This window comes from Rhodotorula graminis (assembly GCF_001329695.1).
Source record: "Rhodotorula graminis WP1 unplaced genomic scaffold RHOBAscaffold_4, whole genome shotgun sequence".
NCBI lineage: Eukaryota > Fungi > Basidiomycota > Microbotryomycetes > Sporidiobolales > Sporidiobolaceae > Rhodotorula > Rhodotorula graminis.
In genome coordinates, this window is record NW_017264931.1 from 1,218,328 (window position 1) to 1,244,815 (window position 26,488).

At 67.3% G+C, this 26,488-nt stretch overlaps 12 protein-coding genes across 12 annotated transcripts; 6 read left to right on the plus strand and 6 right to left on the minus strand.

The window, feature by feature from the left end:
- The first annotated feature begins 72 nt into the window (after positions 1-72).
- On the plus strand, positions 73-2,481 carry RHOBADRAFT_25620 (uncharacterized protein). Its single transcript, XM_018412701.1, has 10 exons — positions 73-295; positions 376-453; positions 586-678; positions 757-989; positions 1,058-1,185; positions 1,251-1,459; positions 1,538-1,678; positions 1,754-1,890; positions 1,973-2,018; positions 2,142-2,481. The coding sequence occupies exons 1-10, from the start codon at positions 269-271 to the stop codon at positions 2,433-2,435; spliced, it is 1,386 nt and encodes a 461-aa protein (XP_018272604.1). The 5' UTR covers positions 73-268; the 3' UTR covers positions 2,436-2,481.
- A 230-nt stretch (positions 2,482-2,711) lies between these two features.
- On the minus strand, positions 2,712-4,537 carry RHOBADRAFT_49514 (uncharacterized protein; the record flags this gene model as incomplete). The annotated part of the gene is made up of 4 exons (XM_018415253.1): positions 2,712-3,526; positions 3,606-3,898; positions 3,977-4,110; positions 4,175-4,537. Coding segments are annotated over 4 exons (1,603 nt in total), but the record flags the coding sequence as incomplete, so codon positions are not given.
- A 2,123-nt stretch (positions 4,538-6,660) lies between these two features.
- RHOBADRAFT_21697 (uncharacterized protein) lies at positions 6,661-8,000 on the minus strand (the record flags this gene model as incomplete). Its single annotated transcript, XM_018412557.1, has 6 exons — positions 6,661-6,696; positions 6,779-6,942; positions 7,053-7,297; positions 7,370-7,575; positions 7,662-7,771; positions 7,874-8,000. 6 exons carry the CDS (start codon positions 7,998-8,000, stop codon positions 6,661-6,663), a joined length of 888 nt encoding a protein of 295 aa, XP_018272606.1.
- Positions 8,001-8,945: 945 nt separating this feature from the next.
- RHOBADRAFT_52549 (uncharacterized protein) lies at positions 8,946-10,364 on the plus strand (the record flags this gene model as incomplete). The annotated part of the gene is made up of 4 exons (XM_018416394.1): positions 8,946-9,150; positions 9,238-9,324; positions 9,394-9,539; positions 9,606-10,364. The coding sequence occupies 4 exons, from the start codon at positions 8,946-8,948 to the stop codon at positions 10,362-10,364; spliced, it is 1,197 nt and encodes a 398-aa protein (XP_018272607.1).
- Positions 10,365-10,613: 249 nt separating this feature from the next.
- RHOBADRAFT_52550 (uncharacterized protein) lies at positions 10,614-12,757 on the minus strand (the record flags this gene model as incomplete). The annotated part of the gene is made up of 7 exons (XM_018416395.1): positions 10,614-10,943; positions 11,161-11,190; positions 11,584-11,719; positions 11,788-11,990; positions 12,058-12,261; positions 12,316-12,643; positions 12,752-12,757. The coding sequence occupies 7 exons, from the start codon at positions 12,755-12,757 to the stop codon at positions 10,648-10,650; spliced, it is 1,203 nt and encodes a 400-aa protein (XP_018272608.1). The 3' UTR covers positions 10,614-10,647.
- A 127-nt stretch (positions 12,758-12,884) lies between these two features.
- RHOBADRAFT_52551 (uncharacterized protein) lies at positions 12,885-14,561 on the plus strand (the record flags this gene model as incomplete). Its single annotated transcript, XM_018416396.1, has 5 exons — positions 12,885-13,025; positions 13,288-13,322; positions 13,382-14,006; positions 14,075-14,194; positions 14,266-14,561. The coding sequence occupies 5 exons, from the start codon at positions 12,885-12,887 to the stop codon at positions 14,521-14,523; spliced, it is 1,179 nt and encodes a 392-aa protein (XP_018272609.1). The 3' UTR covers positions 14,524-14,561.
- Positions 14,562-14,739: 178 nt separating this feature from the next.
- Positions 14,740-16,587, plus strand: RHOBADRAFT_52552 (uncharacterized protein; the record flags this gene model as incomplete). Its single annotated transcript, XM_018416397.1, has 2 exons — positions 14,740-14,971; positions 15,240-16,587. The coding sequence occupies 2 exons, from the start codon at positions 14,740-14,742 to the stop codon at positions 16,430-16,432; spliced, it is 1,425 nt and encodes a 474-aa protein (XP_018272610.1). The 3' UTR covers positions 16,433-16,587.
- Positions 16,588-16,628: 41 nt separating this feature from the next.
- On the minus strand, positions 16,629-18,851 carry RHOBADRAFT_25635 (uncharacterized protein). The gene is made up of 7 exons (XM_018412702.1): positions 18,636-18,851; positions 18,442-18,562; positions 18,289-18,369; positions 17,854-18,203; positions 17,546-17,774; positions 17,301-17,456; positions 16,629-17,055 (listed from the first exon to the last, which is right to left on the minus strand). The coding sequence occupies exons 1-7, from the start codon at positions 18,775-18,777 to the stop codon at positions 16,833-16,835; spliced, it is 1,302 nt and encodes a 433-aa protein (XP_018272611.1). The 5' UTR covers positions 18,778-18,851; the 3' UTR covers positions 16,629-16,832.
- A 96-nt stretch (positions 18,852-18,947) lies between these two features.
- Positions 18,948-20,393, plus strand: RHOBADRAFT_52554 (uncharacterized protein; the record flags this gene model as incomplete). Its single annotated transcript, XM_018416398.1, has 5 exons — positions 18,948-19,487; positions 19,561-19,646; positions 19,724-19,852; positions 19,929-20,037; positions 20,184-20,393. 5 exons carry the CDS (start codon positions 18,948-18,950, stop codon positions 20,391-20,393), a joined length of 1,074 nt encoding a protein of 357 aa, XP_018272612.1.
- A 193-nt stretch (positions 20,394-20,586) lies between these two features.
- On the minus strand, positions 20,587-23,292 carry RHOBADRAFT_35214 (glycoside hydrolase family 47 protein; the record flags this gene model as incomplete). The annotated part of the gene is made up of 10 exons (XM_018413261.1): positions 20,587-20,847; positions 21,031-21,222; positions 21,356-21,544; positions 21,739-21,979; positions 22,048-22,179; positions 22,255-22,349; positions 22,410-22,529; positions 22,591-22,768; positions 22,830-22,873; positions 22,936-23,292. 10 exons carry the CDS (start codon positions 23,290-23,292, stop codon positions 20,587-20,589), a joined length of 1,809 nt encoding a protein of 602 aa, XP_018272613.1.
- A 104-nt stretch (positions 23,293-23,396) lies between these two features.
- Positions 23,397-25,532, plus strand: RHOBADRAFT_13002 (uncharacterized protein; the record flags this gene model as incomplete). The annotated part of the gene is made up of 9 exons (XM_018412117.1): positions 23,397-23,624; positions 23,715-23,838; positions 23,906-24,006; positions 24,076-24,167; positions 24,238-24,446; positions 24,539-24,696; positions 24,781-24,890; positions 24,979-25,081; positions 25,158-25,532. 9 exons carry the CDS (start codon positions 23,397-23,399, stop codon positions 25,530-25,532), a joined length of 1,500 nt encoding a protein of 499 aa, XP_018272614.1.
- A 156-nt stretch (positions 25,533-25,688) lies between these two features.
- RHOBADRAFT_49517 (uncharacterized protein) lies at positions 25,689-26,210 on the minus strand (the record flags this gene model as incomplete). The annotated part of the gene is made up of 2 exons (XM_018415254.1): positions 25,689-25,878; positions 25,940-26,210. Coding segments are annotated over 2 exons (460 nt in total), but the record flags the coding sequence as incomplete, so codon positions are not given.
- Positions 26,211-26,488: the final 278 nt, after the last annotated feature.

A 26,488-nucleotide genomic window follows, 5' to 3' on the forward strand; every position in this document is an offset into this window, starting at 1 on the left:
GGTGCTCGCTCCTCGCCACCCGACCACCGCCCAGGGCCCCCGCAGTGTGCGCCCGCGCCTCGCCCGCTCAAGCCGTCCGGTCCTCGCTCCCCCTCATCAAGGCCGCACCCGACAACCTCCCATCCTCGTCCACCACGGCCCGAGGACCCGCGCTCAACTGTGTCCAGCCTGCACTGCACCTCCACGAACCAGTCGCACCACCAGCCGTCACCCTCGTCTCGCCAGCGCCGTCACCCACCACGTTCACCCCGCTCCCCGTCCCGGCGCCATGGGCGCTCTCTGCTGCAAGCCAGAGGTACGTGCGACTCTCTCCCGCACGTCAGGAGCCACACTGGGCGCACTTGGAGCCCGCTCACCCTCTTGTTCGCCCTGCAGGAGATCGACTTTGAAGGTCCTGTCGACCTCTGGCACTTCTACCTTCTGCGGTCGGTCGGCAAGGGCGCGTTCGGCAAGGTGAGCTCCGTCGACCGTCCCCTGCCTCTCTAGACGGGCCTGTCCCCTCCTTGCGAGTGCTGGGCGCGAGTCAGGCTCGTTCCGGCAAGCCGCCCTCGACTGACCCACTCGTCTCCTCGTCCCCCCGTGCAGGTCCGCGTCGTGCAGCACAAGAAGACCAAGGCCCTGTACGCCCTCAAGTACATCAACAAGGCCCGGATATCCAAGCAGCGAGCCGTCAACAACGTGCGTCCCGCTCTCTTTCTCTCGCCCTCGTCTCGCCCCACCCCGTCTCGCTCACGTCCGCTTCGGCCGCACCCGCAGATCATCCAGGAGCGGCGACTACTCGAAGAGATCGACTCGCCGTTCGTGTGCAACCTGCGCTTTGCGTTCCAGGACGACGAGAACCTCTTCATGGTGCTTGACCTCATGCTCGGCGGCGACTTGCGGTTCCACCTCGACCGACTCGGCTGCATGAAGGAGGAGGTCGTCCGCTTCTACGTCGCCGAGATGGCGCTCGCACTCGGCGACCTGCACAAACTCGGCATCGTCCATCGGTGCGTGCGCCCTCGAGCAAGTTTCGGTCTCTCTCGAGGATCATCTTCTGAATTCTTCCCGCCCACAGCGACATCAAGCCCGACAACATCCTGCTCGACGAGAAGGGCCACGCGCACTTGACCGACTTCAACATCGCCGTGCACTTTACCGACCGACGACCGCTCACGTCCGTCGCAGGCTCGATGGCGTACATGGGTGCGGCTCTCGTCCCTCTGTCCCTCCTCTCGTCCCAGTCCTGACTCGTCGTCGCACCCACGCAGCTCCCGAGGTCCTCGCCAAGCGCGGCTACTTCGCGACCGTCGACTGGTGGTCGCTCGGTGTCGTCGCGTACGAGCTCCTGTTCGGCAAGCGGCCCTACCGCGGCAAGACCAACTCGACCTTGACGCAGGCCATCCTCAAGGACCAGGTCCGCTTCCCCGACAATGCCGAGGAGATTGTCAGCCACGAGGGACTCGACTGCTTGCGAGGGGTGCGTCCCCAAGATCATTCTCCTCCTCCTCCTCCCCGACGTGCGCCTGACCGCCTTTATCTCCCCTCTTCCTCACAGCTGCTGCAGCGGGATCCCAAGAAGCGGCTCGGTTGCGCGGGTACGGGCGGGCTCGAGGCGCTCAAGCGGCACCCGTGGTTCCGAGAGTACGACTGGGATGTCCTCGAGCGCAAGGAGGCGACGCCTCCCTTCGAGCCGGATGTGCGTCCTCTCTCCCTCCCTCTCTCCCCCTCGTCTCTCTCGTCCTCGGACTGACTCGATCGCCGTCTACCGCAGTCGAAGAAGGCCAACTTTGACGCGACGCACGAGCTCGAGGAGCTCCTCCTCGAGGACAACCCGCTCAAAGCGCGCAAGCGCAACCCGAACCTCGACCTGTCCGAGCTGTCGGCCGACTACCGCGTCATGGAGCAGCAGTACGTCCCCTCATCGCCATCGTACGGAGGAGCGTCCACCCCTGTCCCGCACTGACGAGCGCTCGGACCCCTTCCCCCGCAGCTTCCTCCCGTACGACTACCTGCGCCAGCCTCGCAAGTCGTGGTTCGTCCTCGACGAGACGGGCACGGCTGCGTCGCACGGCGTGTCGGCGTCGGGCACGTCCGAGCCGTCGACATCGTCGTCGGGACTCGCAAAGGTGCACGCGCACGCCGTCCGCATCGACGAGCAGCCCATGGCCGACCTCGCCGCCGGCAGCACGTCGGCCCTGAGCGTCACGGTCGCAGGTGGCGCAGCAGGAGCAGGAGCAGGATCAGGAGGCGGCGGTGTCGCGAGCGGGCGAGGGACGCCGAGCGCGAGGAGCGTGCGCCTCGACGCGCCCGTGAGCCCGAGCGTTGATGGGCGTGCGTCGCCGTTGCGGCGGACGGACACGCCCGACACGCACGGCTCGCCGGTGCGCGGTGGCGAGCGAGCAGGGCAGGCGTTCGAGATGGGCGAGCGAGGCGACACCGGCCTCGCGCGGTGAATCTCTCTTCCCCCTTCCCTTTCCCATCTAGCCCCTCTCTACCCCCTCTCATTCATCGCCTGCAGCAGCATCCATCCCTCTCGTCGCCCTAATCAGTTTTATCGTCCTCGCCTCGTCGCGCCGCTCTCGATCCCCCCTTCTCTCGGTGCCGTTCATACCCCTCCCTGCGCAGTCTCTCCTTGTCCCTCAGCCTCTGTCGGTCGCTCCGAGTCATGTGTAACACCTCTCGTCTCTCATGTGCGACTCGTGGTTCCAGCCGAGAGGGAGAGAGAGAGAGAGAGAGAAAGCAGAGCTCGATACGATGAAAATGCACTCAGACCGCCTCGCTCGTCAGGAATCTCGCTCGTGCTCAGGCCGTCGTCGCCTGCCCACCCTGAGCTGCCGCTCCACCCCTCGCTGCACCGCCCCTGCCGCCGCGAGCGCCACCGCGCGCACCGCCGCGACCACGAGTCGCCGGGCCCTGGTTCAGGAGCGACAAGGGCGGCGGGATCGCGACGCCGCCGCCAGCGAGCTGCACCGGCGCAAACGCCTGCTGCTGTTGTTGCTGCTGCTGCTGACGCTGCTGCTGCTGGAGTGCGGCGTGTCCGGGCCCGCCGGGAGCGAACGGCAGGTGCGCGAACGCCCCACGGCCGCGAGCTCCTGCGCCACCTGCGGCGCCGCCGCGGATGCCGAGCGTCTGCCCGAGGCGCTGCTGCTGCGTCTGTTGCTGCTGCTGCTGCGCCGCCGAGAGCGGGACCGGGACCGGGCCGGCTGCGCCCGTCGCGACGGCGTGGAATGACGTGGCCGGCGACACGGCGCGAGGGTTGCGCATGATCTGGACGTTGCCGTTCATGCCGCCGCGACCGCGACCACGACCGAGCGGGTTCGAGGCGCCTGCGGCGGCGGCAGCCGGGTGGAAGCCGCCGGCAGGGAGGCCGTGCGCCGGAAGGATGTTGGGCCCGCCCGGCGTCGTGCCCTGGCGGAACTTGGCGCTGCGGTTGACGGGCGCCGGCTGCGCAGGAGGAGGAGCGCCCTGGCCCGTCGAGAATTGCGGGTTGGTGAGGTTGAGGACGGACGAGAGCGTAACGGTGGCGCCGCGGTAGGTCGAGCAGCTGCGAGAGGTCGAGAGGGGACGTCAGGATCGGGTTCCTGGGCTAGAGGTGCACGAGGAGACGCGAAAGAGGGACGTACCGGCCGCCGAGCGTCGTGCCGCCCATGAAAGGGACGTCGAAAACGACGTCGATGAAGCCCGACTGGATGCCGACGACGACGCCCTTTGCCGAGAGCGGGACGCTGCCCGTCTCGGCGACGGTGACGACGCGGTCGCCGAGGGAGAAGACCTGCTTGCGGAGCCGACCAGGAGCGTGCGCCGGCTTGAGGATCGACTGGCGCGGGATGCCCCGGATCTGCGCCTTCTTGATCTTGTCGACCGTCTTGAGCTGCGTGAGCTGGTCCTCGGTCTTCTCGATGAGGAGGACAGCGTCCTGCAGGCCGAACAACCGACAGAGAGAGAGTCAGTCAGGAAGGAGAGCGCTCGAGAGAGGAAGAGGACGAGGACGCACCTTGTCGAGCTGCTCGGCGTAGAGCGGGACCTTCTCGAGGTCGCGCACGCCCTTCTCCTTGATCCAGGCCGTCAACTCCTTCATGCGCTGCGCGACCGTCTCGGCCGGGAAGAAATCGGTGGCGCGCATGAGGTCTGTGCGGGACAAGAAGGTCAGGGACGAGAAGTCTGCGAGGGGAAAGAGAAAGAGGGGACGCACCGCCGCGCCTCGTGTCGAGCGTGCCGGCGATCTCGGGGAAGCTCGCCTTGTACTCGCGGATGAGCTCGACGGCCTTGCCGCTGAACTCCCACGAGCCCGAGTCGCCCTTGCGCGAGAAGCCGAGGACCTTTTGGCCCTTGGCCTCGAACTTGAGGTTGAGCCCGACGTTGACGCGTTGGTCGCCCGACGCGCCGTACAGGAGGAAGCTCGACGTGATCTTGGACAGGGCGAGGCCCGACATGCCGACCATGCGCGCGACGGCGTGCGACGGGAAGTAGGCGGCGTCCTTCTGGCTCGCGAGCCGCTGCTTGAACACGGCGTGCTCGGCCTTGTCGTTCGGGAAGAAGGCGATGCGGATCGCGAGGCTGTCCTCCTCGTGGTCGAACACCTGCGCGGGCGTGCCGTACGCCGCGTGGCCGAGGAAGAAGACCTTGGAGCCGGCCGGGTACTCGACGTCGAGCGCGACGGGCGGCTGCTCGATGAAGCGCTCGTCCTGGGCGTCGACCTTGGCGACCGTCGCCTGGAGCGCGTAGTCGCCCGCCTCCTCCTCCCACTCCTTGACGAGCGAGCCGTCGTCCTTGAGCTCGAGACCTGCAGAGGGACGCGCACGAGAGCGTCAGGAACGAGGCGGGCAACGAGGAGGGAAGAGAGAGAAGAGAGAGAGGGAAGAAGGTGCGACGCACCCTTGAGAACCCGGGCGTGCACGACGACCTCGGTGCGGCCGACGAGACAGCCCTTGCTCTTCGAGTACACGTGCTCAATGCGGTCGGCCGCACGCTTCCACTGGTAGATCTCGTTCTGCGTGTGCGGCGTCGCGCGGACGAGGCCGTTCTGGTCCTTGTCGTACCGGAAGAGCTCGTCCGAGACGGCCTCGACGAGCGCCTCGCGCAGGTACGGGTAGCCGACGTGCGCCGTCCCGCCGACGAGCTGGCGAGCGACGTCCTCGACCTTGACGTCGTCGTACTGGTTGTCGATCGAGACGACCATGGTCTCGCGGCGCGAGTCGGTCTGGAACACGTTGACGCCGTGGAAGCCGAGCGACGCCGTGTGCGGGATCGTGTGGAGCGACGGGAAGCCCGACACGGCCTGCTTGCCGGTGAGGGCGCCGGGGAGGAGGCCCTTGACGAGCGACTTGCCGCCGTCGAGCGTCGGGAGGTGGAAGACGTCGAGGCGCGTATGGTTGTTGACGAGGTCGGGGAAGAACTCGGGCAACGACGACGGGTACGTCTGGTTGATGGCCTCGTCGTACGTGAACTTGGTGCTCTCACCGTACGCGTTGCGGGCGCGCTCCTCCTTGGTGAGGCGAGGTTCGCGCGTCGCCATCGTCTTGAGCAGGCGCTTCTCGTCGATGAACGGGATCTTGACGATGGCCTCCCACTCCTGCTTCTTGCCGTTCATGTCCTGCTCGAAGATGGCCGGGTAGAAGTCGATGATGGGCGACGCCGGGTCGCTCATGAGGTCGCGGAACGCGGGCGGGATGTGCTGGGACGACAGGTCGGGCAGGACGCCCATGAGCTGCTCGAACGGCTTGAACGGCGTGCCCAACTCGAACTTGAACGTCATCTTCTCGGCGCCCTTGAGGTCTGCGTGTGCACGAGGAGGACTTGTGAGCTCGCGAAAGAGAGAGAGAGAGAGCGCCGACGAGGAGAGGGCGAGGACGAACCGGACATCTTGGGCGCGTAGTGGTAGTCGTAGAACCAGCCCCACGACGCAACACCGGCGTAGTAGTAGTGCAGGACCCATTGCAGGCCCTCGATGTAGCGGTAGGCGAGCGTCGGGATCGCCTCGGGGTCCTCGGGCGCGAACTCGAGCTTCTCCTGCAGGCGGCGACGACGAACGGGCAGGTCAGGGTCGCGCTCGGGACGTCGAAAGAGGAGAGTGTAGGGAGAGAGGACGGACCTTGTAATAGTCCTTCTTCCACTGGACGATCTTGTCCTGGACGATGCGCTCCTGCTCCTGCTCGGCCTCCTCCTCCGTCTTCTCGTGGATGACCTCGGCCTTGTCGTACTTGGCAAGGACCCTCCGAATCGCCGTCGCCCACTCGGGCTCGTCGCCCGCCGCGCTCGAGTCGGCCGGCGACGCCGTCGAGCCGCGGTCCTTGCGGCCCTTGCCGTCGAGCGACAGGTGGACGATGCCGATCTCCTCGGCCTCGGAGCTCTCGGCGCCCTCGGTCTCCTCGTCGCTGACGCCGGCGAGCGGGCTCTCGACGTCGTCGCTGTCGTCGTCGGCGTCCTCGCGCGCGAGCGCAACGAGCGCGTCGTCGAAGCGCACCGTGACGAGGCTCTCGCCCTCGGGCGAGTAGGCGTCGTACGCGACCGAGAGCTTGAGGGCGTCGGCGAGGTCCGACAGGAAGCGGCGGTCGCGCGCCGTGACGAGCTCGTTGGCGAACTGGAGCTTGGCCGAGGCCGAGTCGGGGGACGTGAGGGTCGCGAGGTGCGACAGGACGAAGGCCGAGATCTGGTCGACGACCTTCTTGTGCGTGTCGGTCAGGACTGTCGCGGGAAGGGAGGGGCGAGGAAGAGCTGTCAGTCGAGGGCGATCGGCGGAGGGAGGGAGGGTCCGAGCGGACGCACCGAGCTTTCCCCTCGCCTGCGCCTTCTGGACCGCCTGCTCCTGGCCCCTCCTGCCGCTCTTGTGCCCGCCGCCACGTCCATGACCCATGTCGACCGTCTCGTGCTCGAACTGCTCCCGCTCGAAGACGGTGAGCTCGTCGAGGATGAGCTGGAGCCGCGGCGCGTTGAGCTTGCCGTGCTCGTTGAGGTAGCCGCCTGCGTGCGGGACGAGAGGAGAAGTCAGTGAGCCTGTTGGGCACGAGGCGAGGTGCGCGCAGCAGGAGAGGGCGAGAGGGGAAGGGGCAGGGGGGAGAGCGGCGACGCACCGGCTTGAGGGAGGATGCGCTTGTAGATTTCGAAGAGGCGGTTAAGCGCGCCCTCGTTGATGTGCAACCCGGGCAAGTGGGGCAGAAAGTCGTTGCCGATGAAGATGTTGATGAGGATAAAGTCGTCGATGATGCGCTCGAGGTCGTACTCGAACGGAAGCGTCTCCTTAAGCGTCGAGAACTCGTGGTCGAGGTACTCGCGGAACAGGCCGAGATGCATGAGGAAGAAGTTCTGGTCGTGCAGGCTGCGGGAGAGGGCGAGGGTCAGTCGTCGAGCGAGAGGAGGGGAGGATGGACGAGGAAAGACAGGGACGCACCTCTTGGCCTTGCCCTTGCCGCCTCGAGGTCCAAAAATGACCTCCTCGCGCAAGAGGCAGAAGTGCGGGTCGTGGCTCAGAAGGCCGAGCATGATGAGGTCGGCGTCCAGGCCGTACATGCAGTGGCGCATGTTGGGGCTGTAGCCCGGCTGCGCCTTGTTGAGGCGGATGTACTCCATGATCTTGTGCTCGCCCTCACCCGGGACCTGTATGAGGAGGAGCCGTCGCGAGATGAGCGCCTTGCCCGTCGACAAAGACCCACTCGAGGAAGAGAGAAAAGAGGGCGACGCACCTCGTGTCCCGAGAGCACGATCTCGACGTTCCTCCAGTCGGCGTCCTCCGACACCTTCTTTGCGATAAAGTACTTGAGCTGCTGCGAGAGCCGGGCCATGAAAGGCGTGCCTGCGGGAGGAGAGGAGGTCAGTACACAGCCTGCTGGCAGGAACGCGAGCGCCTCGACAGCCCCTCGCGTCGCAGAACCGTAGGAGAAACGCGACGACGCACCGGGAGTGATGCAGTTGCTGTCGAAGCCGGCCTCCTCGGGGATTTCCTCGCCCCGGCGCTTGGCCTTCTCGATCGTCTCCTTGTTCTCCTTTGCGGTGCGGAACCGACGGCTGCGCTGCTGGTTCATCTTGGCCCTCGGTGCGACGCCGTCGATGGCGAGGAAGAAGAGCTTCTGGGGCTTGATGACGCTGAAGAGGTGGGCAATGTAGCTGAAGATGGCCAAGAAGATGTCCTCCTCGCTGATGCGGAACGACGCGTCGTCGTCGTTCGGGTGGGAGCAGTTGTGGATGATGCCGTTCATGTCGAGGTCTGCGGTGCTCGCCAGGGACAGGTGTCAGCTGTCTGTGCGGGAGAGGGAGCGTGACGAGGGAGAACCGGCGACGCACAGAGAGCGTCGAACTCGGGGATGCGGTTCTCCTGGATCAACTGCGAGATGAGAGGATACCGCTCCCTGCATGGTGTGAACGAGGGAGTGTCAGTGCCGTGCGCTGCTCGACAGATAGGTGGGGGAGGAGACGAGACGCACGACATGAAGCGGAAGAACTGGGCGAGGGAGGCAGGTCAGTGCGCGCTCGCCTCTGGGACTGGGCATGGGAGTGGGAGCACACCTTTGGAATGCCTGCATGGTGGACCCAGAGGGAGGGGGAGGAGAGGCGGGTGAGCGGACGCGGCCGTGGCGAGCGGGGCGGGGAGAGGAGGACGCACCCATGGTAGCTGTTGCTGGATGGCGTGCGAGGATGAAGCGAAGGACGATAGACTGTACACGAGTCGGGTAACCAGCTGCAGCAGCGTCGAGTGGCGGGAACAGAGGCCCAGCTGCCCCGTCCTCTCGCTCGTCGTCGCGATCCGCAAGGCCACGTTCGCACCTCGACTCTTTGCGCGACTCGGTGCTTGATCACATCCATGAGAACGTCACGAACATGGCTGTCATGCCCGCAGAGAAGCGCGAGGCTTTGCGGTCGAGCCGGCGCGTCGCCGCCGACCCGGCTCAGGCCAAGGCAAGCCGTTCGAGCTCTCCTCTCGCCCTCGTCACCCTGCTACCCGCCGACTCGAGCTGCTCAACTGCGCTGCGATGCCCTCGAGCTCGGCCTCGACCGCGTCGACCTCGAGCGTCCGCCTCGAAGACCACCCTGCCCTCCTCCCCGCCTCGCCTGCGCCCACCTTGTCTCCCCCACTCGCCGAGCACGACCAGCACCCGCGCAAGCGCAGGCGCATCCCCCAGGACCGTGACTCGCTCAGCTATGCCCTCAAGTCTGGCCTCGCAGGCGGCATCGCCGGTGCGTCTCGCCCTTCTCCCCGGACGGCGATGATGCGGGTTCAACCGCGGCACGCGACCCTGACCTCTGGCCTTGCCCTCCTTCCAGGCTGCGTCGCCAAGACCTCGGTCGCACCGCTCGACCGAGTAAAGATCCTGTTCCAGACCCGCAGCCCGGACTACCACAAGTACGCCGGCAAGTCGACCCTCTCTCTCCCTCGCTCCCGGCCCCATGTCCTCACACTGACCTCCCTTCGACCCACAGGCACCTTTCTCGGCGTATTTCGAGCGAGCAAGGACATCTACGCCGAGACGGGCATGCGCGGCTTGCTCCAGGGCCACTCGGCGACCCTCCTGCGCATCTTTCCCTACGCCGCCATCAAGTTTATGGCCTACGACAAGCTCCACAACGTGCGCTCACGTTCCCCTGGACCCTCTCACACGGCCAGACCCTGACCCGCGCCTCTCGGTTCGCAGACGCTCATGCCCACGCCCGCCGACGAGACGTCGGCTCGACGGTTCCTCGCCGGCTCGACCGCCGGCATCATCACGACCGCCGTCACCTACCCTCTCGAACTCATCCGAGTCCGACTCGCGTTCGAGTCGCACCACTCGGCAAAAGACCGCGCGTCGCTCCTGCGCACGATCCGCGCCATCTACCTGTCGCCGCCGCCCGTCGCACCCTCTTCCTCCTCTACCGCGGCACCCGCACCGCCACCGCCGCCGCCCACGTCGACGACGATCAAGCCTTCGATGACGCACTTCTACCGCGGCGTGTGGCCGACGCTCGTCGGCATCGTCCCGTACGCCGGCACGTCGTTCCTCATGTGGGGGTTCCTCAAGCAGGACCTCATGCCGCGGTACCTGTCGCCGTCATTCCGGCGCCGGAACCGCGCCATGCTCGACCTGCTCGCCGGCGGCGTCGCGGGCGCCATCGGCCAGACGACGGCGTACCCGCTCGACATTGTCCGGCGCCGCATGCAGGTCGGCCCCGTCATCCACGCCGACCCGCTCCGGGGCCGCGCAGGCTTCTGGGACACGGCTCGGTCCGTGTACGCCCAGGGCGGCGTGCGCAACTTTTACGTCGGCCTCAGCATCGGGTTCCTCAAGGTCGTCCCGATGAACGCCGTCTCGTTCGCCGTCTGGGTCTCGCTCAAACGTGGGCTCGGGCTCGACGAGCCGAGGGACCAGGAGGGGGTCGAGGCGCAGCGAGACGAGCCGCAGAAGCAGGTCTGAGGAGGGTGGGCGGCTCGAGAAGGAGGAGGAGGAGGAGGAGGGGCGGCGCGCGCAGTAGATTGCCGCCTCGCCGTTGGTCTAGACGCCTGTTGCCATACACACAGTCGCATGCTCGAGCACGATCGTGTCCCGCAGAGTGCCGCAGGACCCAGCGAGAGCCGAGAAAGGCGAGGAAAGGCCCGCCAGACGACGCTCAGGCCCTCTCTCTTTCTTTCTCTCTCTCTCTCGCGCTCCTCAAGACTCGACGCATCTGTCGATCGAGCGTCGTTGCACACAGCAGCAGCTACTCGATGTCCTCCTCGGCCCTCAGCTCGACCCAGAGACTCTCCATCCCGCACTCGACCTCCCCAATCTCCCACCTCGCCTCGCCTTCTCCCTCGCCGGCGCCTGCCTCGAGCCCAAGCTGCCTGAGTGGCAGTGCGACCTCCTGCGGCACGTGAGAGTGCGGCGCGACCGCGGGCGGGATGGACGGGTCGAGGGACGAGGGGGACGAGCGCGAGGGAGGGAGGGCGCCGTGTGCGAGGCGGCCGTGAGGGTTGTTGAGGCCCCAGGTGTAGAGGACCGATGACGAGGCGTGATCTGCGTATGTAGAGGCGGGCGAGGTCAGGTTTCTCGAGCCGGCGGGCGCGAGAGGCAAGGGAGGGAGAGGGAGGGGCAGGGAAAGAAGAGGACGCACCCCTGACCGCCGCAGCGTACCCCGACCCAGCCCTGATCCGACTCACACCCGCTCCCTCAAGATGCTCGACCCGCCGCGGCGCCGCGCTGTGCAGCACGCCTTGACCGAGCCCGAGCGCACCATAGCCCGCCGAGTAGACCGACCCGCGGTCTGCGAACGAGGCCGGCGCCGGCGCCCGAGAGAGTCAGTTCGGGTTCGTCGTGCGGGGAGAGAGAAGTGCGAGAGCTCGAGGGAGAGGGAGGGACGACGCAGCGATCGGGGGACGGCCCGCGCCTCGCTCCTGCCCGACCACCGCCGCATGCCGTGGCCGAGGCCTTTGGCCCCCGACGAGGCCGGACGAGGAGCCGCAGGCCAGAGCTTGCTGAAAGATACGGGTAAGACGGGACGTCCCCAGCCCTCCTTGAGAGGGCGTTCCGGTGTCTGTCGGTCGCGCCTGCTCCGACTCGTGCGCGACGAGCCGAGCGGATCTGATGGCCCCGGCGTCTCTCATCATGTCGCCGCATCGTCCACCGCCCCGGAAAAGAGAGAGAAAGCGGGGCGCACCGTCGAGAGCGAGCGCGAACGAGCCGCCGCAGCGGTAGTCGACGAGGCGGCGGTTCGAGGGCAGAAAGTCGGGCTTGATGGCGAGCGGCGACGTGATCTGGTCGATTTTCTCGCCGTGCATGCCCTGGGCGTACTCCTGCGAGGGGCGAGCGAGAGAGATGAGCTGCCGAAGCCGGAAAGGGGGAGAGCGGACGAGCGACGGACCGAGTTGCCCCACACCCACAGCGTTCCGCTCTTGGTCACCAACGCGCTCGTGTCGGCTCCTGCACTGATGCGCTCGACGCCGCCCTGCTGCTCGACCGCGAGCGGGAGCGGGACCCGCGTGAGCTCGAACACGTCGGACGACGCCGAGCCGAGCCCGAGCTGGCCGTCCGTGTTGCAGCCCGTGCCCCACACCTGGCCGTCCTCTGCGCGTTTGGAGACAGAGAGTCAGTGTTTGTAGGTTTGAAGAGAGAGAGAGAGAACGGGACGCACCGGTCAAGACGAGGAGGTGCTCGAAGCCGGCCTCGATTTGGCGAATAGGCCCGAGCCCTGGCGGTAGAGGTACTGCTGCGGCTCTCGGGAGCGAGTGCTGTCGCGGTTCTTCATGCTCTTGGAGAGCGTCGGCGGGTGGAAAGAGCGCCGGGTGCCCTAGTCGGCCGCGCGCGAGGTTGCCCATCGAGAAGAGCCGAGTGCTGTCTGCAGGTGGTCAGGGGGTGGCTCGAGACATGGCGAGGCGAGTGGAGGACGCACCTCCATCGCGCAGGACGAGGTAGGATGACTGGACGCCGGCTGCGGCGGCGAGGATGCCGTCGCCGTCAAAGCCCTCGACGAGGCCACGAGTGCCCTCCTGGCTGGCGAAGCCGACGCCGAGCTGGCCGAGCTCGTTGCGGCCGAGGGCAAAGATGCGCTCTGTGCCGGCGTGGTTGCGGTAGGCGACGAGCTGGTGGCCTGCGCCGGCGGCGAGGGCCGAGGGGACGAGGCGGACCGGGGCGGTGGTGTCAAGTTCGCGGCCGACCGAGGCGAGCCAGGCGGGCAAGGGTGCGGGTGCGAGGGACGGGTTGCTGGGCGACTGGCGGGCCTGGCCAGAGAGGGCCGAGGACGAGGACGAGGCAGGTGGGGAGAGAGGGTTGAGGCCGGCGAGGAGGAGGTGCGAGATGGTGCGGGTCGTGGCCCGGGTGGTCGACACGGCCATGGTGGAGAGGATCGAGTGCAGCACTGCTGGCTGGACGGCCGCAGTGGTGCTGAATGGAGAGAGGGAGAGACCCTCTCCTCGTCGTCGTCGTCGTCGTCGTCGTCGTCCTCTCCTCCTCTGAATCACCATGAGCGACCCGCAGCAGTTCTCTGCGACAGAGTTCTTCGATTCGCAACCCCCGCCGCCCCGGCTCGAAGAACACCTCGTCGCCGTCCAGCGTTTCGTCGAGTCCAACCTCCGCCAAGGTCGCCGCGTCGTCCTTGTCACTGTGCGTCCCCTTGCTCGCTTGCTCTGTCATTTCAAATCTCTCTAGGGCCCTGGGCCGGGCGCGTAGAGCGGCAGGGAGCGCGGGACGCGCGGGTGAACCTCGCTCGGATCAAGGTGGAGATGAGGGATTCGAGCGACGGCAACAGCTCCCGAGGGCACAAGGGCCAGCTCCACGGAGCTCAAGGGCACCCACGTCGACACCCAAGCCGGTCCACCACCAGCCTGTGCCGTCGCTGACCCCCTCCCTTCCCCACCTCTCGCAGAGTGGAGGAACGACCGTCCCGCTCGAACACAACGTGTGCGTCCTCCCTCTCGCTCCTAGACCACGTCGCGTACTGAACGACACCCTCTCTACAGCGTCCGCTTCCTCGACAACTTTTCGGCGGGCACCCGCGGCGCGGCGTCGGCCGAGCACTTCCTCCGGTCGGGTCGCTACGCCGTAATCTTCCTCCACCGCCAGCACTCGCTCCAGCCCTTCTCGCGCCACTACTCGCACTCGACCAACCCGTTCCTCGACCTGCTCGACGTCGTCGACGGCTCGGCCGCCGCCGCGTCGTCCCACGACGCCTTCACCGTCGGCAAGGGCAAGGCGCCAGAGTTCCCGCCGCCGCAGGACGGCCACCTGTTCCCGCCCATCCCGTCGATGCACTCGCCGCCAACCTCGCCTCGGTCCCGCGCCGTCCCGCTCGACGGCGTCCTGTCGCAGCAACAGCAAGGCCCCGGCGAGGACGTGTCGATCCAGATCCGGCCGCAGAACCTGACGCCCATGCTGTCGCTCCTGCGGTCGTACAAGCTCGTGCAGCACCTCAACCTCCTCGAGTCGATCCCGTTCGTCACCGTCAGCGAGTACCTGTGGCTCCTGCGCGGCATCAGCCGCGTCATGGGCCAGACGACGGACGCCGACGGCCAGGCGCTCGGCCGGCGCGGCATGTACTACCTCGCGGCCGCCGTCAGCGACTTTTTCATCCCCTACACCAAAATGGTGCGTCCAGCCTCTCTCTTGGTGTGCGCACGACGAGTGCGCCTCACTGACCGAGGACAAACACGCAGGCCGAGCACAAGATCCAGTCGGGCAAGGGCTCGCTCGTCATCGAGATGGACCAGGTGCCCAAGGTGCTCAAGACGATGGTCGACGAGTGGAGCAACGAGGGCTTCATCGTCTCTTTCAAGGTGCGCCCCTCGCCTCTCTCTTCCCCCTCGCACTTGCACACCCTGACTCTTTGCCGCCGCCCGCCACACAGCTCGAGACCGACCCAGCGATCCTGATCCCGAAAGCGCGCGGTGCGCTCGAACGGTACGGGCACCAGATCGTCGTCGGCAACCTGCTCGAGACGCGCAAGCACGAGGTCGTGTTTGTCGAGCGAGACGGCGAGGAGTGGCTCCGGATCCCGGCCGACGCCGAGCGAGGGGCCGGTGGCGAGGTCAAGGAGATCGAGGAGGACATTATCGAGCACCTGGTGGCGCTGCACGACGGGTACTGCGGCGGGGCGAGCGTGTAGAGAGGAGGTGCACAGACCCCTTCCCTCTGCGTGCGGCGACCTCTCTCGGTCGAGTGCGAGCGTCTCGTGAGCAACCAGTCGAGAGCACAAGCCCGCTCGGACGAGCAGAGGGAACGAGGCGTCGCCGGTGGTCGAGGTTCGCGCGCCAACGCGAGAGGAGGCTCTCGTCCTCCGTCAACCACCCTCGGCGCTCGCTCGACCTGTCCGCCCTGCGAGATGACTACACCGCCCCGTGAAGGCACCTTCAAGCGCCTCGTGCGCTCCCTGTCGCGCTCTGGCGGCCCCAAGTCGCCCGGCAACGAGCGGCCCCCAGCTGCCGTCCGCCGCGCCTCGTCCCGCTCCAAGCGCCAGGACGACATCCGCCGCTATGCGCCAAAGGGCGACGAGAACGTGCCGCCCATGCCCAGCCCGTCCAACGGCATCGCCTACTCGACGAGCCCTCCGCCTGGTCCGTCCCCTCTCCTCGCCTCATCTTCCTCCGGCTTCTCCGGTCTCGGCGAGGGGGCGTGCGGGCGGTCGATGGCGCGCAGCTCTGGAGCGGGTGCGAGCAGCTGTCGGTCCGCAGCACGGTGCTGCGCTCTCCCCAGCACTCGCGGCGACGAGTCGCTCTCTCCCTCTCCCCCCACTCGTCCTCGCCGCGGGGGGCCCCTCGCACGATCGCCTCACAACAAGGCGCCCGCAGAGTCGCAGACTGACCTCTCCTCACCCGTTTACAGACAGCTACTTTCCTCCTCCTCCTCTCGAAGTCCTTCAGGACACCGAGGCGTCCGGCCGCGGCCGTCACCCCGAGTCGCACGGCGCGCGCGCGTTCGACATTGGCATCGCCGACGGCGGCCACTCGGCGCCGGGCGTCACGTTCGCGCCCTCGAGCCACGGCGCCGAGAGCAAGGTCCGGCCCGACTCGGAGCTCGAGGGCTGGCGCCCGCCCGTCCGCCGCTCGGCGTCGCAGCGCGTCAAGCGCCAGCCGTCGACGTCGAGCCCGGCCACGGTCGACGCCAACGGCGGCAACGGCAACGGCAACGGCGGCGCGTCCAACCTGTCGCGGCAGCGCTCGGCGGCGACGCGCAACAACGGCGCCAGCGCCAAGGACGACGACGAGCAGCTCGCGCGCGGGTTCGGCGAGACGGTCACGATCGGCGAGCGCACGGTCGACGCGGGCGAGCGTCGCGGCGTCACGCTCGAGGACAAGCCGCTGAGCCGCAAGACGTCAACCGCGGCCGGCGGCGGCGGCGGCGGCGCAGGCGTCAAGCGCGCCACGTCGACCTTCACCAAGCGGGCGGGCAAGGCGTTCGAGCCGCCGACCAAGGGCGCCGACGACAAGGCCGTCCTCGTCCTATGCGCCGATGGCACCGAGGAGATCGAGCTCATGACGGTGTACGACGTGCTCGTGCGCGCGTCGCTGTCGCCCGTCATCGTCTCGGTGTCGCCCCAGTTCTCGCCGTCGCACTCGCTGCCGCACATGACGCTCTCGCGCGGCGCCAAGATCCTCGCCGACACGACGTGGGAGCACCTCGAGACCAAGCAGCCCGACGTCCTCGCGACCTACTTTGACGCCGTCGTCGTCCCGGGCGGCGCAAAGGGCGCCGAGCGCCTGTCGACCGACAAGGGCGTGCAGCGCCTCGTGCGCGACTACTACGACGACGGCAAGCTCGTCGCGTGCATCTGCGCCGGGTCGCTCGCGGCCAAGACGGCCGGGATCGGCCTCGGCGGGCGCATCACGAGCCACCCGAGCGTGCGCGACGACCTCGAGGGCGTGTACGACTATGTCGACGACGAGCGCGTCGTCGTCGAGGCCAACTTGGTCACGAGCCGCGGCCCGGGCACGGCGCTCGAGTGGGCGCTCGCCATCGTCGAGATCCTCGCCGGCGAGAAGAGGCGCGACGAGGTGGCCGGCCCGATGATGCTCTGAGCGAGCGGGCTCCTCTCTCCTCTCGGCTTTGCGCATCCGCCATACAGACACTGCCTCCTGTCCCGTCCCTTAGTCCCCCATTCTGTGCCCTCTCCTGGTTAATCTCGCCACGGTCATCATCTCTCTCTCGCAACTCGATGGTTCCTTTCGCCTTTCGAACGCTCTCGGGCGCCTCTCGTGTTCCTCGAGAAGAGAAGAAAGAACGGAAAGCGAGACGTGCCCCGAGTTGCAGAGTGCGAGGGACGGAACGAGGACGAGGGAGAGAGCTATCTACAGTACACGAGGATGGAGAAAGGGGACCGAGCGGCGGCGACGACGACGACGACAGTCACCAGGACTGGGCACGTCACCTCGCCGCGAGAGAAAGAGAGAGAGAGAGAGAGGACGACCGCGCCCTCGCTCACTTGAACACGACCCTGAGCCCGAGCGAGAACGGCATGCTCGCGTCCGTGACCGTCACCTCGCCGCCGTCGGTCGCCGCCGCCGCGCCGGCGTCGCCGTCGGTCGCGAGGAGCTCGCCGAGCGTGAGGGCGAGGTTGGGGCGCGTCGCCTGCTCGAGCTGCGGCGGGGCTTGGAGGTACAGCGACTTTGTCGCCGTGCGGAGCGAGGGACGGCGGATCTGCCTGCGAGGGAGTTCGCAAGGGTTGGCCGGAACGAGGGTGAGGGCAAGGGCGAGTGCGGGTACGAGGGAGAGTCGAGGTGTCGAGGCGGAAGGGGAGAGACGGGGCGCGAGAGAGTCAGTGAGTGCGTCCTGGAGGTCCGTGCGGCCCTGACGCCTCGACACGTGGCCGACAGGGTGCTCGTCGCCGCATTCGAGAGGGCCGGCAAGGGCACGAGAGAGAGATGAAGAGAGCAGAGCGCGACGTACATGTCCTGGCGCTCGAGGAGCAAGTCGATCAGGTCCTGGAGGCTCGTGTCGCGGTCGAGCTCGACGACGACCTTTTCGCCGCCGCACACGGGGCACTCGGGCTTCTTCTGGTGCTCGAACGTGTACGTGTAGATCGACTCGTTGCCCGTGTACATCCTGCGAGGCGCGCGAGGGGGTTGTCAGTTTTGGCCGTCGACGACGAGCGCGAGGGGGCCAAAGAGAGGTTTGGGGGCCGAGAGACGGACATGTAGTTGTTGAGGTACGGGTTGGAGCTCGTCGCAATCTTGAACGCCTCGTTGCAGCACGCGGCGGCGACGATGGCGTTGGTGCTCGCGATGGCGGGGATGATGCGCTTGACGACGCCCTGCGTCAGGCTCCACGTGACGCCCGGGATGTTGTGCTCGTCGGCGCGGGCACGGGCGACGTCGTACAGCCACTGGATGTGCTCCGGGTCGTCGTTGTCGAGCTTCTTGTCTGCGAGGGTCCGTGCGCGTGCGCGAGGGAGGTCAGGCGCGCTCGAGGGCGACGACGAGGTGGTGCGAGCAGGACGCACCCTTGAAGACCTTTGGCCACTCGAGGATGCTGGCCCACTCGATGCAGTGCTCGGGGAGGCGGGGCGTGTTGGCGATGGTGCAGATGGGGAAGGCGGTCGGCGGGGTGAGCATGTCGAGGCTGCACTCGTAGCAGCTCGTGATGGTGGGCAACATGACGCGCGCCTGGCCCTTGAAGCCCTCGGTGCCGCCGTCGATGAGGGGCTTGAGGCTGTCGGGGTTGTCGCCGTCGACGAGGTTGACGAGGGTCGCGCTGATCCACCGGCGGGCGTCGACCGAGTCGAGGCCGCAGATGACGAGGTTGAACTGGAGGTAGTAGTCGTCGTCCTTGTCCTGGATCTTGCCGTGGTACCTGGGGGGGGGGGCGCACGGGGCGAGCATGTGAGCTTGTGTCGTCGGTCGCGAGAGCGGGAGAGAGGGGGGGAGGAGAGACGCACGGGGTCACCTTGCAGCCCGGGACGCGCTTCATGACAAAGTCGGCCGCGCATAGGGCCTTTGACTTGCCGACGTGCTCGGGCCTGTGCGCGTAGGGGGAGGTGGGTGAGCGAGGGATGGACGGGCGAGTCGACGAGGAGGAGGACGAGACGGACCGGAAGAGGAACTGGCGGTTGAGGTTGGAGATGTCGATCGTGTCCATGTCGATGACGTGGATGTCGGCAAAGCCCATCAAGGCGAGGTTGGCGAGAATCTCGCACCCGAGGCCGCCGGCGCCTGTTGGTGGTGGGGGAGGAGGTGAGCGAGGTGGGCTCTCTGTCTCGAGGGCAAGGAGGAAAGGGGAGCTGACCGATGACGAGGACCTTGCACTGGGTGTGGAGGAAGTGCTTGGCCTGTTCTGCGCCCGGGAACTCGTCTGGGTCGACGAACGGGCCGGGATGCGACAGGACGCGGTCGAGGTGCGCGAAGCGCGAGTCGGACTGGAGGACCATGGCGGTGGCTTGTGTAGCTCTGTGGGTGTGTGGTGGCACTCTGATGAGCGCAGTCGACGCAGAGCGGGACGAGCGAGGGTCAACCCGAGGAGGTGGAGATGAAGTCGCTCGGAGGTTGGCTCGCTGTCCCTCTTTGAGCTCACCGCCAGAGCAAAGCTACTGTGCACAGCATGGCTCGCACAAAGCCCAAATCGACCCTCGAGCCCTCGCGCAACCCTCCCACCCCCTCCCTCTCCTCGACCTCCTCCTCGTCCTCCTTCTCTCGCCCTCAGCAACCCGAACTCGTCCCCGTACGCCACTACCTCCCGCGCGTCCCCTTGCAACTCTTCGCCGTCGCCTTCTCCCTCGTCGCCGCATCCACCTCGCAGGACAAGCACCTCGCCGCACCCGCCCGCTTCCTCCAGGCCCTTCACCGCGAGCCCCTCAAGACCCTCCCCGTCGTGTGCGCCGCACTCGCAGCCATCCAGACCTGGTTCGCCTACTCGCTCCGCTCCAACCGCATCGCCAGCCTCGCCCGCCTCAACCACAAGGGCACCGACGCACCCGCTCCCGCTCCTTCTCGCGCCGCCGCCGCGAGGGGCACCGGCTTCCGCGGCAGCCTTGCCACCATGTGGGACGCCGCCATGAGAGGAGAGGCGCCCACAGAGGCCCTCTGGAAGAAGCGAGCACTGCGCAGGGGCGCCCACGCCAAGGCCGCCATCGACACGAGCGTCCGTCTCTTCCTCTTCTCCCTCGTCCTCTTCCTTGGCCGCCGACTGACGTACCCTCTCGTCGCGCACACAGTTCGTCGGCGAGGCCATCATGGTCACCTGGCTCGGCACCCTCGCCATCCACGCCTGCACCGTCCTCCTCGGCGCGCCCCTCACCTCGTGCGCCCCCTCTCTCGCTCTCGAGCCCCCTCACTGTCGTCGCGACACGAGCCTGACTCGTCTTATCACTCGCGCAGCAACCTCACGTCGACGTACCTCTTCTCGCTCCTCGTGTCGATCCTCGCCATCCTCCCGCTCGCCATCGCCCTCCCGCTCTCGGACACCTCGGCGCGCTTCGTCTGGCTCCGCCTCGCCTCGACCTTTACGTGCGTCTCTCGTCTCTCCTCCTCGTTCCTCCACAGCGCACGTCATTGACAGGTGAGCATGGTTCCGCGCCCGCAGCCCGACCGACGACCTCGAGCTCGCCCTGTTCGCGCCCGCGCTCGGCACGCTCGTCGGGGCCTGGCTCGGCGCCGTGCCCATCCCGCTCGACTGGGACCGGCCTTGGCAGGTGCGTCGCCTCGGTCCTCCTTCGTCGCCTGCGTCCGCATCGACGAGAGCCGCACCTGACGCCCGACCTGCCTCCCTTCCTCTCTCCCCTCGCTTCTCCTCCCGCCTCTCTTCCCTCGCTCCTCCCGCACACACACGCACACGCAGCAATGGCCCACGACGCCCGTCCTCGGCGCCCTCGCCGGCCACGCCCTCGGGTCGCTCGTCGCCCTCGCGCGCATCGCCTACGGCGGCGTCGTGCGCGCTGCGGTCGACGTGCTCGAGGAGGCCGGGCAGCAACAGCAGCAGCAGCAGCAGCGGGGTGCGCAGCAGGGGCAGGGGCGGGAGGGAGGGAGGAGGAAGCTCAAGGGGCAGTAGACGGGCGAGCGAGAGTGGCTGAAACGAAGCCTGTTCGCGCTCGAACCCTCTTGGACCGAGAGGACTCTCTCTCGTACTCTCGCTGGCTCTCGAAAGCTCAAGTTAGGCTCTATGCGCTCCTTTTGTTGCAGTGCTGCGCCTCGCCCCCCTCGAGCCAGTCCATCTCGAGCTTCGTCCCCGCTCCCTCGCCCGTCTACGCCCTCGCGCCCGCCGCGCCCCTCGAGGGCTCAAACACGGGGAACGGGTGCGCCTCGGTGTTGAACACGTACCGGTCGAGGGGCACGACCGAGTCCTCGCTGAACAAGAGGTACAGGTACTTGAGCGTCTCGGAGAGCCAGAACGTCTCCATGCGGTCCTCGTGCACGACGGGGACCCGGTCGACGTCGCGGATCCCGGCATAGCCGCCACTGGGGAGCTTGCAGTGCGCCGTAAAGGCGAGGAAGATGCGCCAGCCCTGCCGTGCGCGGGAAAGGAGGGAGGGAAAGAGGGGGGTCAGTGCGGGCTTGGGCAGGGCAGGAGAGGGGGCTGTGACAGTTGCGGAGAGTCGAGGTGACGTTGTCGATAGAGGTCGAGAGGCAAGGGCGGGAGAGAGAAAGGGGGGAGAGAGAGAAAGGGGAGAAACAGAGCGTGGACGCACCCAGTCACGGTACACCGGGTCGCCCGTGACGCGGTACGCAACAAACAGGCTCTCGACCGTCTCGGGCCGGAGGATGTTGCGCGCGTCGATCGGCGGCTGCGCGATGCCGGCCTGGCCCGGCTTGCGCGAGTTGATGAACCAGTCGCGGTTGGTCTGAAGCGCCTTGAGCGGCGACAGGTGGAAGTTGACGATCTGCGAGACGCAGTGCAAGGGGTCAGTGAGGGAGTCTCGAGGCGTCGGCAGGAGGAGGGAGGGAGGGCCAGGCGATTGAGTTGGCGAGAGGAGGGAGGAAGGGCGAGAGGGTCCGAGCGAGACGGCGACGCACCTCGGGCGCCAGTCCCGTCTTGCTGCTCGCGTACGTGTCGACGCACGTCCGGATGAGGGCCTTGCCGGCGTACCAGTCGTCGCGCTGCGCCTCGGAGAACTGCGTCTCGTCGGGCGGGACCGCGAGCCGGTTGCCGTCGGTCGCGCCGAGAAGGAGCGTCGCGCCAAGGAAGCACGCGAGGTGGTCTTGCTAGAGGTGTCGAGAGGGCGAGGGAGAGGGGACCGAGGACGAGGGAGGACAAAGTGAGGGTCAGTGAGGCGCAAGGGAGGCGAGGGAGGCTCGAGCGCACCTTGGGCGTGTCGGACATCTCGCTGCGGGACATGACGGCGAGTGTCAGTTCCTCGTCTCCTAGAGCGAGCGCGTCGAGAGAGAGAGAGGAGGACGCACAAAGCGCCCGTCATCGGGTTCCGGCTCGGCAAGAGCTCGCTCGTGTAGACAAAGTTCTTGGCCGCGCTCTTTTTCAGGAGGTGCTTCTTGATGCCGCCCATGGCCAGGTCGTGCATGTCGCGGTACGTGTCCTCGGTACGGTTCGTCTGGAGGTACTGCTTCGAGAGGTACTCGTAGTACGAGTCGCCGCGCGAGCCGAGGCGCACGTCCGAGAAGACGAACGAGCCCGTGTCGGGACTGTGGAGGGGGCGCTCGAGACGAGGTCAGTCGTCGATCTCGACGTCGAGAGGAGGAGAGGGACGCACCGCATGAAGATGGGCACGAGGCCGTCCTTGGACGGCTGGTTGCGGATCACGTCCATGACCTTCTCGACCTTTTGCCAGTACACGTCGTTGCCCGTCAAGTGCGACAGGTACTTGAACTCGAGCTGGAGCGTGCTGTGGACGGGCAGGGCGAGCCGTGAGTCGGTCTTTCCCTGGGTCGCTCGAGAGGGAAGGGGACTGAGCGCTCACCCAGCCTCGGCGACACTCGTCAGGCCGTTGTTGTCGACATCAGGGACGCCCTTTCGCTGCGCGAGGTTGACGAAGCTCGTCGGCAGACCAGAGGGCTGCAGATGAAGGGTCGTCAGGGCGGCTCGACGAGGAGAGAGAGGGAAAAGTGAGCGCACCGTGTCAAACGCGGGCAGGAGGCGGTCGGCAAGGTCGACGGCCTTGTCGAGGAGGACCTGGTCCGTCTCGCCCGAGAAGTGATACGCCGACAAGAGGCCACCCAGGACGCGAATCGTGATCTGTGGAGCGAGGGCTCGAGTCAGTCGTGCTGCTCGGCGGCGAGAGGACGATGGGGCGCACCTCGAACGTGTGGAACTTGTCGTCGAGGTCAAAGTTGACGTTGGCGACCCAGTCGCGAGCGCGCTTGTACTCGTCGTCGAGGCCGACGAGCAAGAGCGAGTCGAGCGAGTCGATGAGGAAGTAGCCGACGGGGCCGGCGGGCGACATGTTGGTGCCGTGGTGCGAGATCGGGTGGTAGCTGTGGGCGGCCGTCGTCAGTAAGGCTGCTCTGGTGGGGCGAAAGGAGGGTGGGGACGCACTCGTCAAAGCCGAACGCGTCTCGCTCGTACGCCGAGTACGAGTGCTGCAGGCGGGAGAGAGAGTGAGCGCGGGTTCCGCGTCAAGTCGGCGAGCGGGGGGGCGCACCTTGAAGGCCTGGAGGATGGCGTCCCTGCGCTCTTGGTCGCGCACGATAGGCTCGAACGCGGCCGGCTGCTGCTCGTCGTCGACGGTCGGCGCGGCCGGTTGCGGCGGCGGGGCGACATCGGCGTCGGTGTCGAGCTTAACCTTGTTGGCAGGCTTGGCGTGGAGGCGGTTGTAGAGGATGTAGAGGGCGAAAGCGCACAGCGAGATGCGGAAGCAGAGGAAGACGATGCGCAACGGCGAGGGACGACGAGGTGGGGGAGCCTTTGCCGGTTTCGAGGCGGCGGGGCGAGCTGGTTGTGCGGGTGCGGCGACGGGAGCCTTTGCTGGAGGCTTCTGGGCGTCTTTCCTGCGGGCCATGGTGCGGGCAGGTCGAGGTGGGAGAGAGCGAGCGAGCGAGGATAAGGTGGACGCGGAGCAACACCGCGTGGACCACTCTGATCAGCACGCGACTCGCCTTGACCATGGCAGACAGCGCAGCAGCTCCTCCAGCACCACTACCACCAACAGCCGCAGCCCCGCCCGAGCCCGCTCCCTCGACCTCGACCTCGTCCACCTCCGCCTCAGCTCCAGCACCGCCGCAGCCCACACTCGACCGCGATGCGCGCAAGCTGATCCGTGCTGGCGACAACGTCCTCCTCAAGCTCCCCTCGGGCGTCCTCAAGCCCATAAAGCTCAACCCGGCCTCGTGCGTCCTCCCCCCTTCCTCCTCCCTCCCCATCCTCATCTCTCGAGCTCACCTCGCCTCCCCCTCGTCCTCCTTGTTCCGCGCACGCAGCAAGATCTCGCTCGGCAAGTACGGCACCTTCACTGGCGGCGAGCTCGTCGGCAAGGCCTACGGCCACACGTACGAAGTCCGCGACGGCGGCAAGCTCCAGCAGCTCCGTGTCACGCTCAACGAGATCGGTGCGCCCCTCGTTCTCTCCTCTCGTGACCTCAGAGCGCAAGCTGACACGTCCGTGTGCGCGCGCAGAGGAGACCGAGGCCAACAACGAGTTCATCGCGTCGCAGGGCGCACAGACGCTCTCGCCCGACGAGATCCAGGCGCTCAAGGACAGCGGCCTGTCGGGCAGGGTCCGTTCCGCTCCTCCTCGATCGTTCACTCGACTCGACGCGTTACTGACATCGAGCGCACGCCCGCAGGAGATCATCCAGAAGCAGATCGAGGAGCACAAGTCGTTCGAGCTCAAGACCGAGTACTCCAAGGAGAAGTACCTCAAGCGCAAGGAGGCCAAGTGCGTCCTCTCCTCCTCCCTCTCCTTCATCCTTAGGTCAAATGTCCTGACGTGCGCCCTCTCGCAACAGATGGATGCAGGTCTTTACGCCGCTCGAGCCGACCGTGCACCAGATGGCCCAGTTCCACTTCGACAAGCAGCCGTCCAAGACGCGCGAGCTGCGGCCCGACACGCTCGCCAACATGCTCGCCATGGCCAACGTGCGCCCGGGCAGTCGGCTCCTCGTCGTCGAGGACATGGGCGGCATGATCGTCGCCGCCGCCGTCGAGCGCATGGGCGGTGCGTCGACGCGCGTTCTCCCTCTCTCGTCTTCTTCGAGCGTCACTCGAGACGCAGGACCTGACGTTCGACCCGATGTGCTCGTCGCACAGGCAAGGGCCGCATCATGGTCGTCAACGACGCCGACTCGCCGCCCGACCTGCACCTGCTCGACACGTTCAACTTTGGCGCCGCCGAGACGAGCCCGATCGTGTCGCTGCACTGGGCCGCGACCGACCCGTCCTGGAGCCCGCCCGACCTGCCCCTCGAGGTGGGCGACCTCGCGGCGGCCGACAAGGCGGTAGCGGCGGTCGACGACGGCGAGGGCGACAAGGGCAAGGACAAGGGCAAGGAGGCGGCCAAGCGCAACAACTCGCGCGACGTGCAGAAGCTCAAGAAGCGCAGGGCGGCGTTCGACAAGGCGCGAGAGGCGCGCGAAGAGTTCCTCACCGGCGGCTTTGACGGGTGCGCTTCCCCTCTTTCTCTCTCTCTTTCTCCCTCGCCCTTGCCCTTTCGTGGACGAGGAGTTCACGCGGCTCTACTGTGCCCGCAGCGTCATCATCGCGGCAGAGTACGAGCCGTACTCGGTCATCGAGCGGTTGCTGCCGCGCATCGGCGGCTCGGCGTCGGTCGTCGTCTACTCGCCCCACCTGCCTGTGCGTCCCTCTCCCTTCTTCCCCTCTCTTTCCCTCCAGTTCATCGCTGACTCGAGCCTCTCCCGATCCCTCGCAGCTGCTCCTGCCCGTCCTCCTGCGCCTGCGCCAGCACCCGGCCATCATCGCGCCGACGATCCACGAGCCGTTCCTGCGGCAGTACCAGGTCCTGCCCGGGCGCGCGCACCCCGAGATGCAGGGCATGGCGAGCGGCGGCTACATCCTGAGCATGGTGCGCGTGTGGGAGAACGACGAGGCGAACGCGGTGGGCGTCGGGAGGACGAGGGGCAAGCGCAAGGCTGGTGCGAGGGACGGCGCGGCGGCGAGTGGGACGAGGACGTCGAAGGAGGTGGGTGGTGACGAGGCGGCGAGGAAGAGGGCAAAGGTCGAGGACGACGCGGCGGGTGCGAGCGCGACCGGCGACTCGATGGTCGTCGACGGCGAGGCGGCATGAGGTCCTCTCGTCTCTCTCTAGACTTGGCGCACTCGCATGCAACTCTCGATGCATGCTGCGCACGTTGTCTGGTACCTCTCGCTTTCCTAGCGAGCGAAAGGCACTCTCTCGCGCACGCGCTCTCTTTCTTTCTGGCGAACAGCAGACTCGGGCACGGCGAGGGTGACGGCTGGCTGCATTGCGTGCGCCGAGACTGCGAGTCGGTGCTGGAGAGGGTATCGACGGCGAGGAGGGTATCTTTGAGCGCCAGGCGAGCGAGCGGGCGGGCAGGCGGGGCGAGGTGTCGGTCCGAGGGTTGAGAGCGAACGAGGACGAGAGGGTGACCTCGACGAGCCAGCGGCGGTTGCTGCAGGGTCACTGCGGTCAGTCTTGAGGCTCGGGCGGTACGCAGAGGCACGGTGGCGCACCTGAACGGGGGGGGGCCTGAGAGGTGCGGGATCTAGTGCTGGGCGGTGTCGGCGGCGAGGGCCCTGCGCTCGCGCTCGCGCTTGTCGTTGACCTCGAGGAACTGGTAGATGACGATGCCGGCGACTGCGAGGGTGCCAAGCGTGTTGGCGAGGTTGCTCAGGAGGACGTCCGAGATGGGCGACATGGTTGGTTGGTGGGTGGTCGAGGAGGGGCGAGTGGGTGGACCGGTGCTGCTCGGGTGTGCAGGCTGGGCTTGAGCTTGTGCGGGTGCTACAGCTGGCCGGTTTGGTCCTGGTGATGACAGCGAGGCGATGGTGGCTCGTCGTCGTCGTCGCTGGCGAGCTGGCGCGGCCTCCTCTTGACCTCTGTCCCTCAACTGCCAGCCACCCGCACCCAGCTCCAGCTACCCGAGACTCGCCCAACAGCACTCGCTCGACCTCCACCAGGCTCAACCACCCACCCTCGACCACCGCTCACCTCGCCCGCGCTCCTCCTCGCCGCACCGCCTCCTCGCCCCGAAGCACCCACCTCGCACCGAGCACACGCCT

What these genes read in the sequence shown, in the direction of transcription:
- RHOBADRAFT_25635 (XM_018412702.1), bottom strand. Translation starts at nt 18,777, where the DNA reads ATGGTCCTCCAGTCCGACTCGCGCTTCGCGCACCTCGACCGCGTCCTG. An exon ending in CCGGGCTGCAAGGTGACCCC is followed by an intron (nt 18,204 to 18,288) that starts GTGCGTCTCTCC and finishes CCCCCCCCCCAG; the next exon opens with GTACCACGGCAAGATCCAGG. An exon ending in CTCCTCGAGCGCCAGGACAT is followed by an intron (nt 17,056 to 17,300) that starts GTACGTCGCGCT and finishes ACTCCCTCGCAG; the next exon opens with GCAGATCCGCCGTCCCTCGC.
- RHOBADRAFT_25620 (XM_018412701.1), top strand. Translation starts at nt 269, where the DNA reads ATGGGCGCTCTCTGCTGCAAGCCAGAG. An exon ending in GCAAGGGCGCGTTCGGCAAG is followed by an intron (nt 454 to 585) that starts GTGAGCTCCGTC and finishes CCCCCCGTGCAG; the next exon opens with GTCCGCGTCGTGCAGCACAA. An exon ending in CGCCTCCCTTCGAGCCGGAT is followed by an intron (nt 1,679 to 1,753) that starts GTGCGTCCTCTC and finishes CGTCTACCGCAG; the next exon opens with TCGAAGAAGGCCAACTTTGA.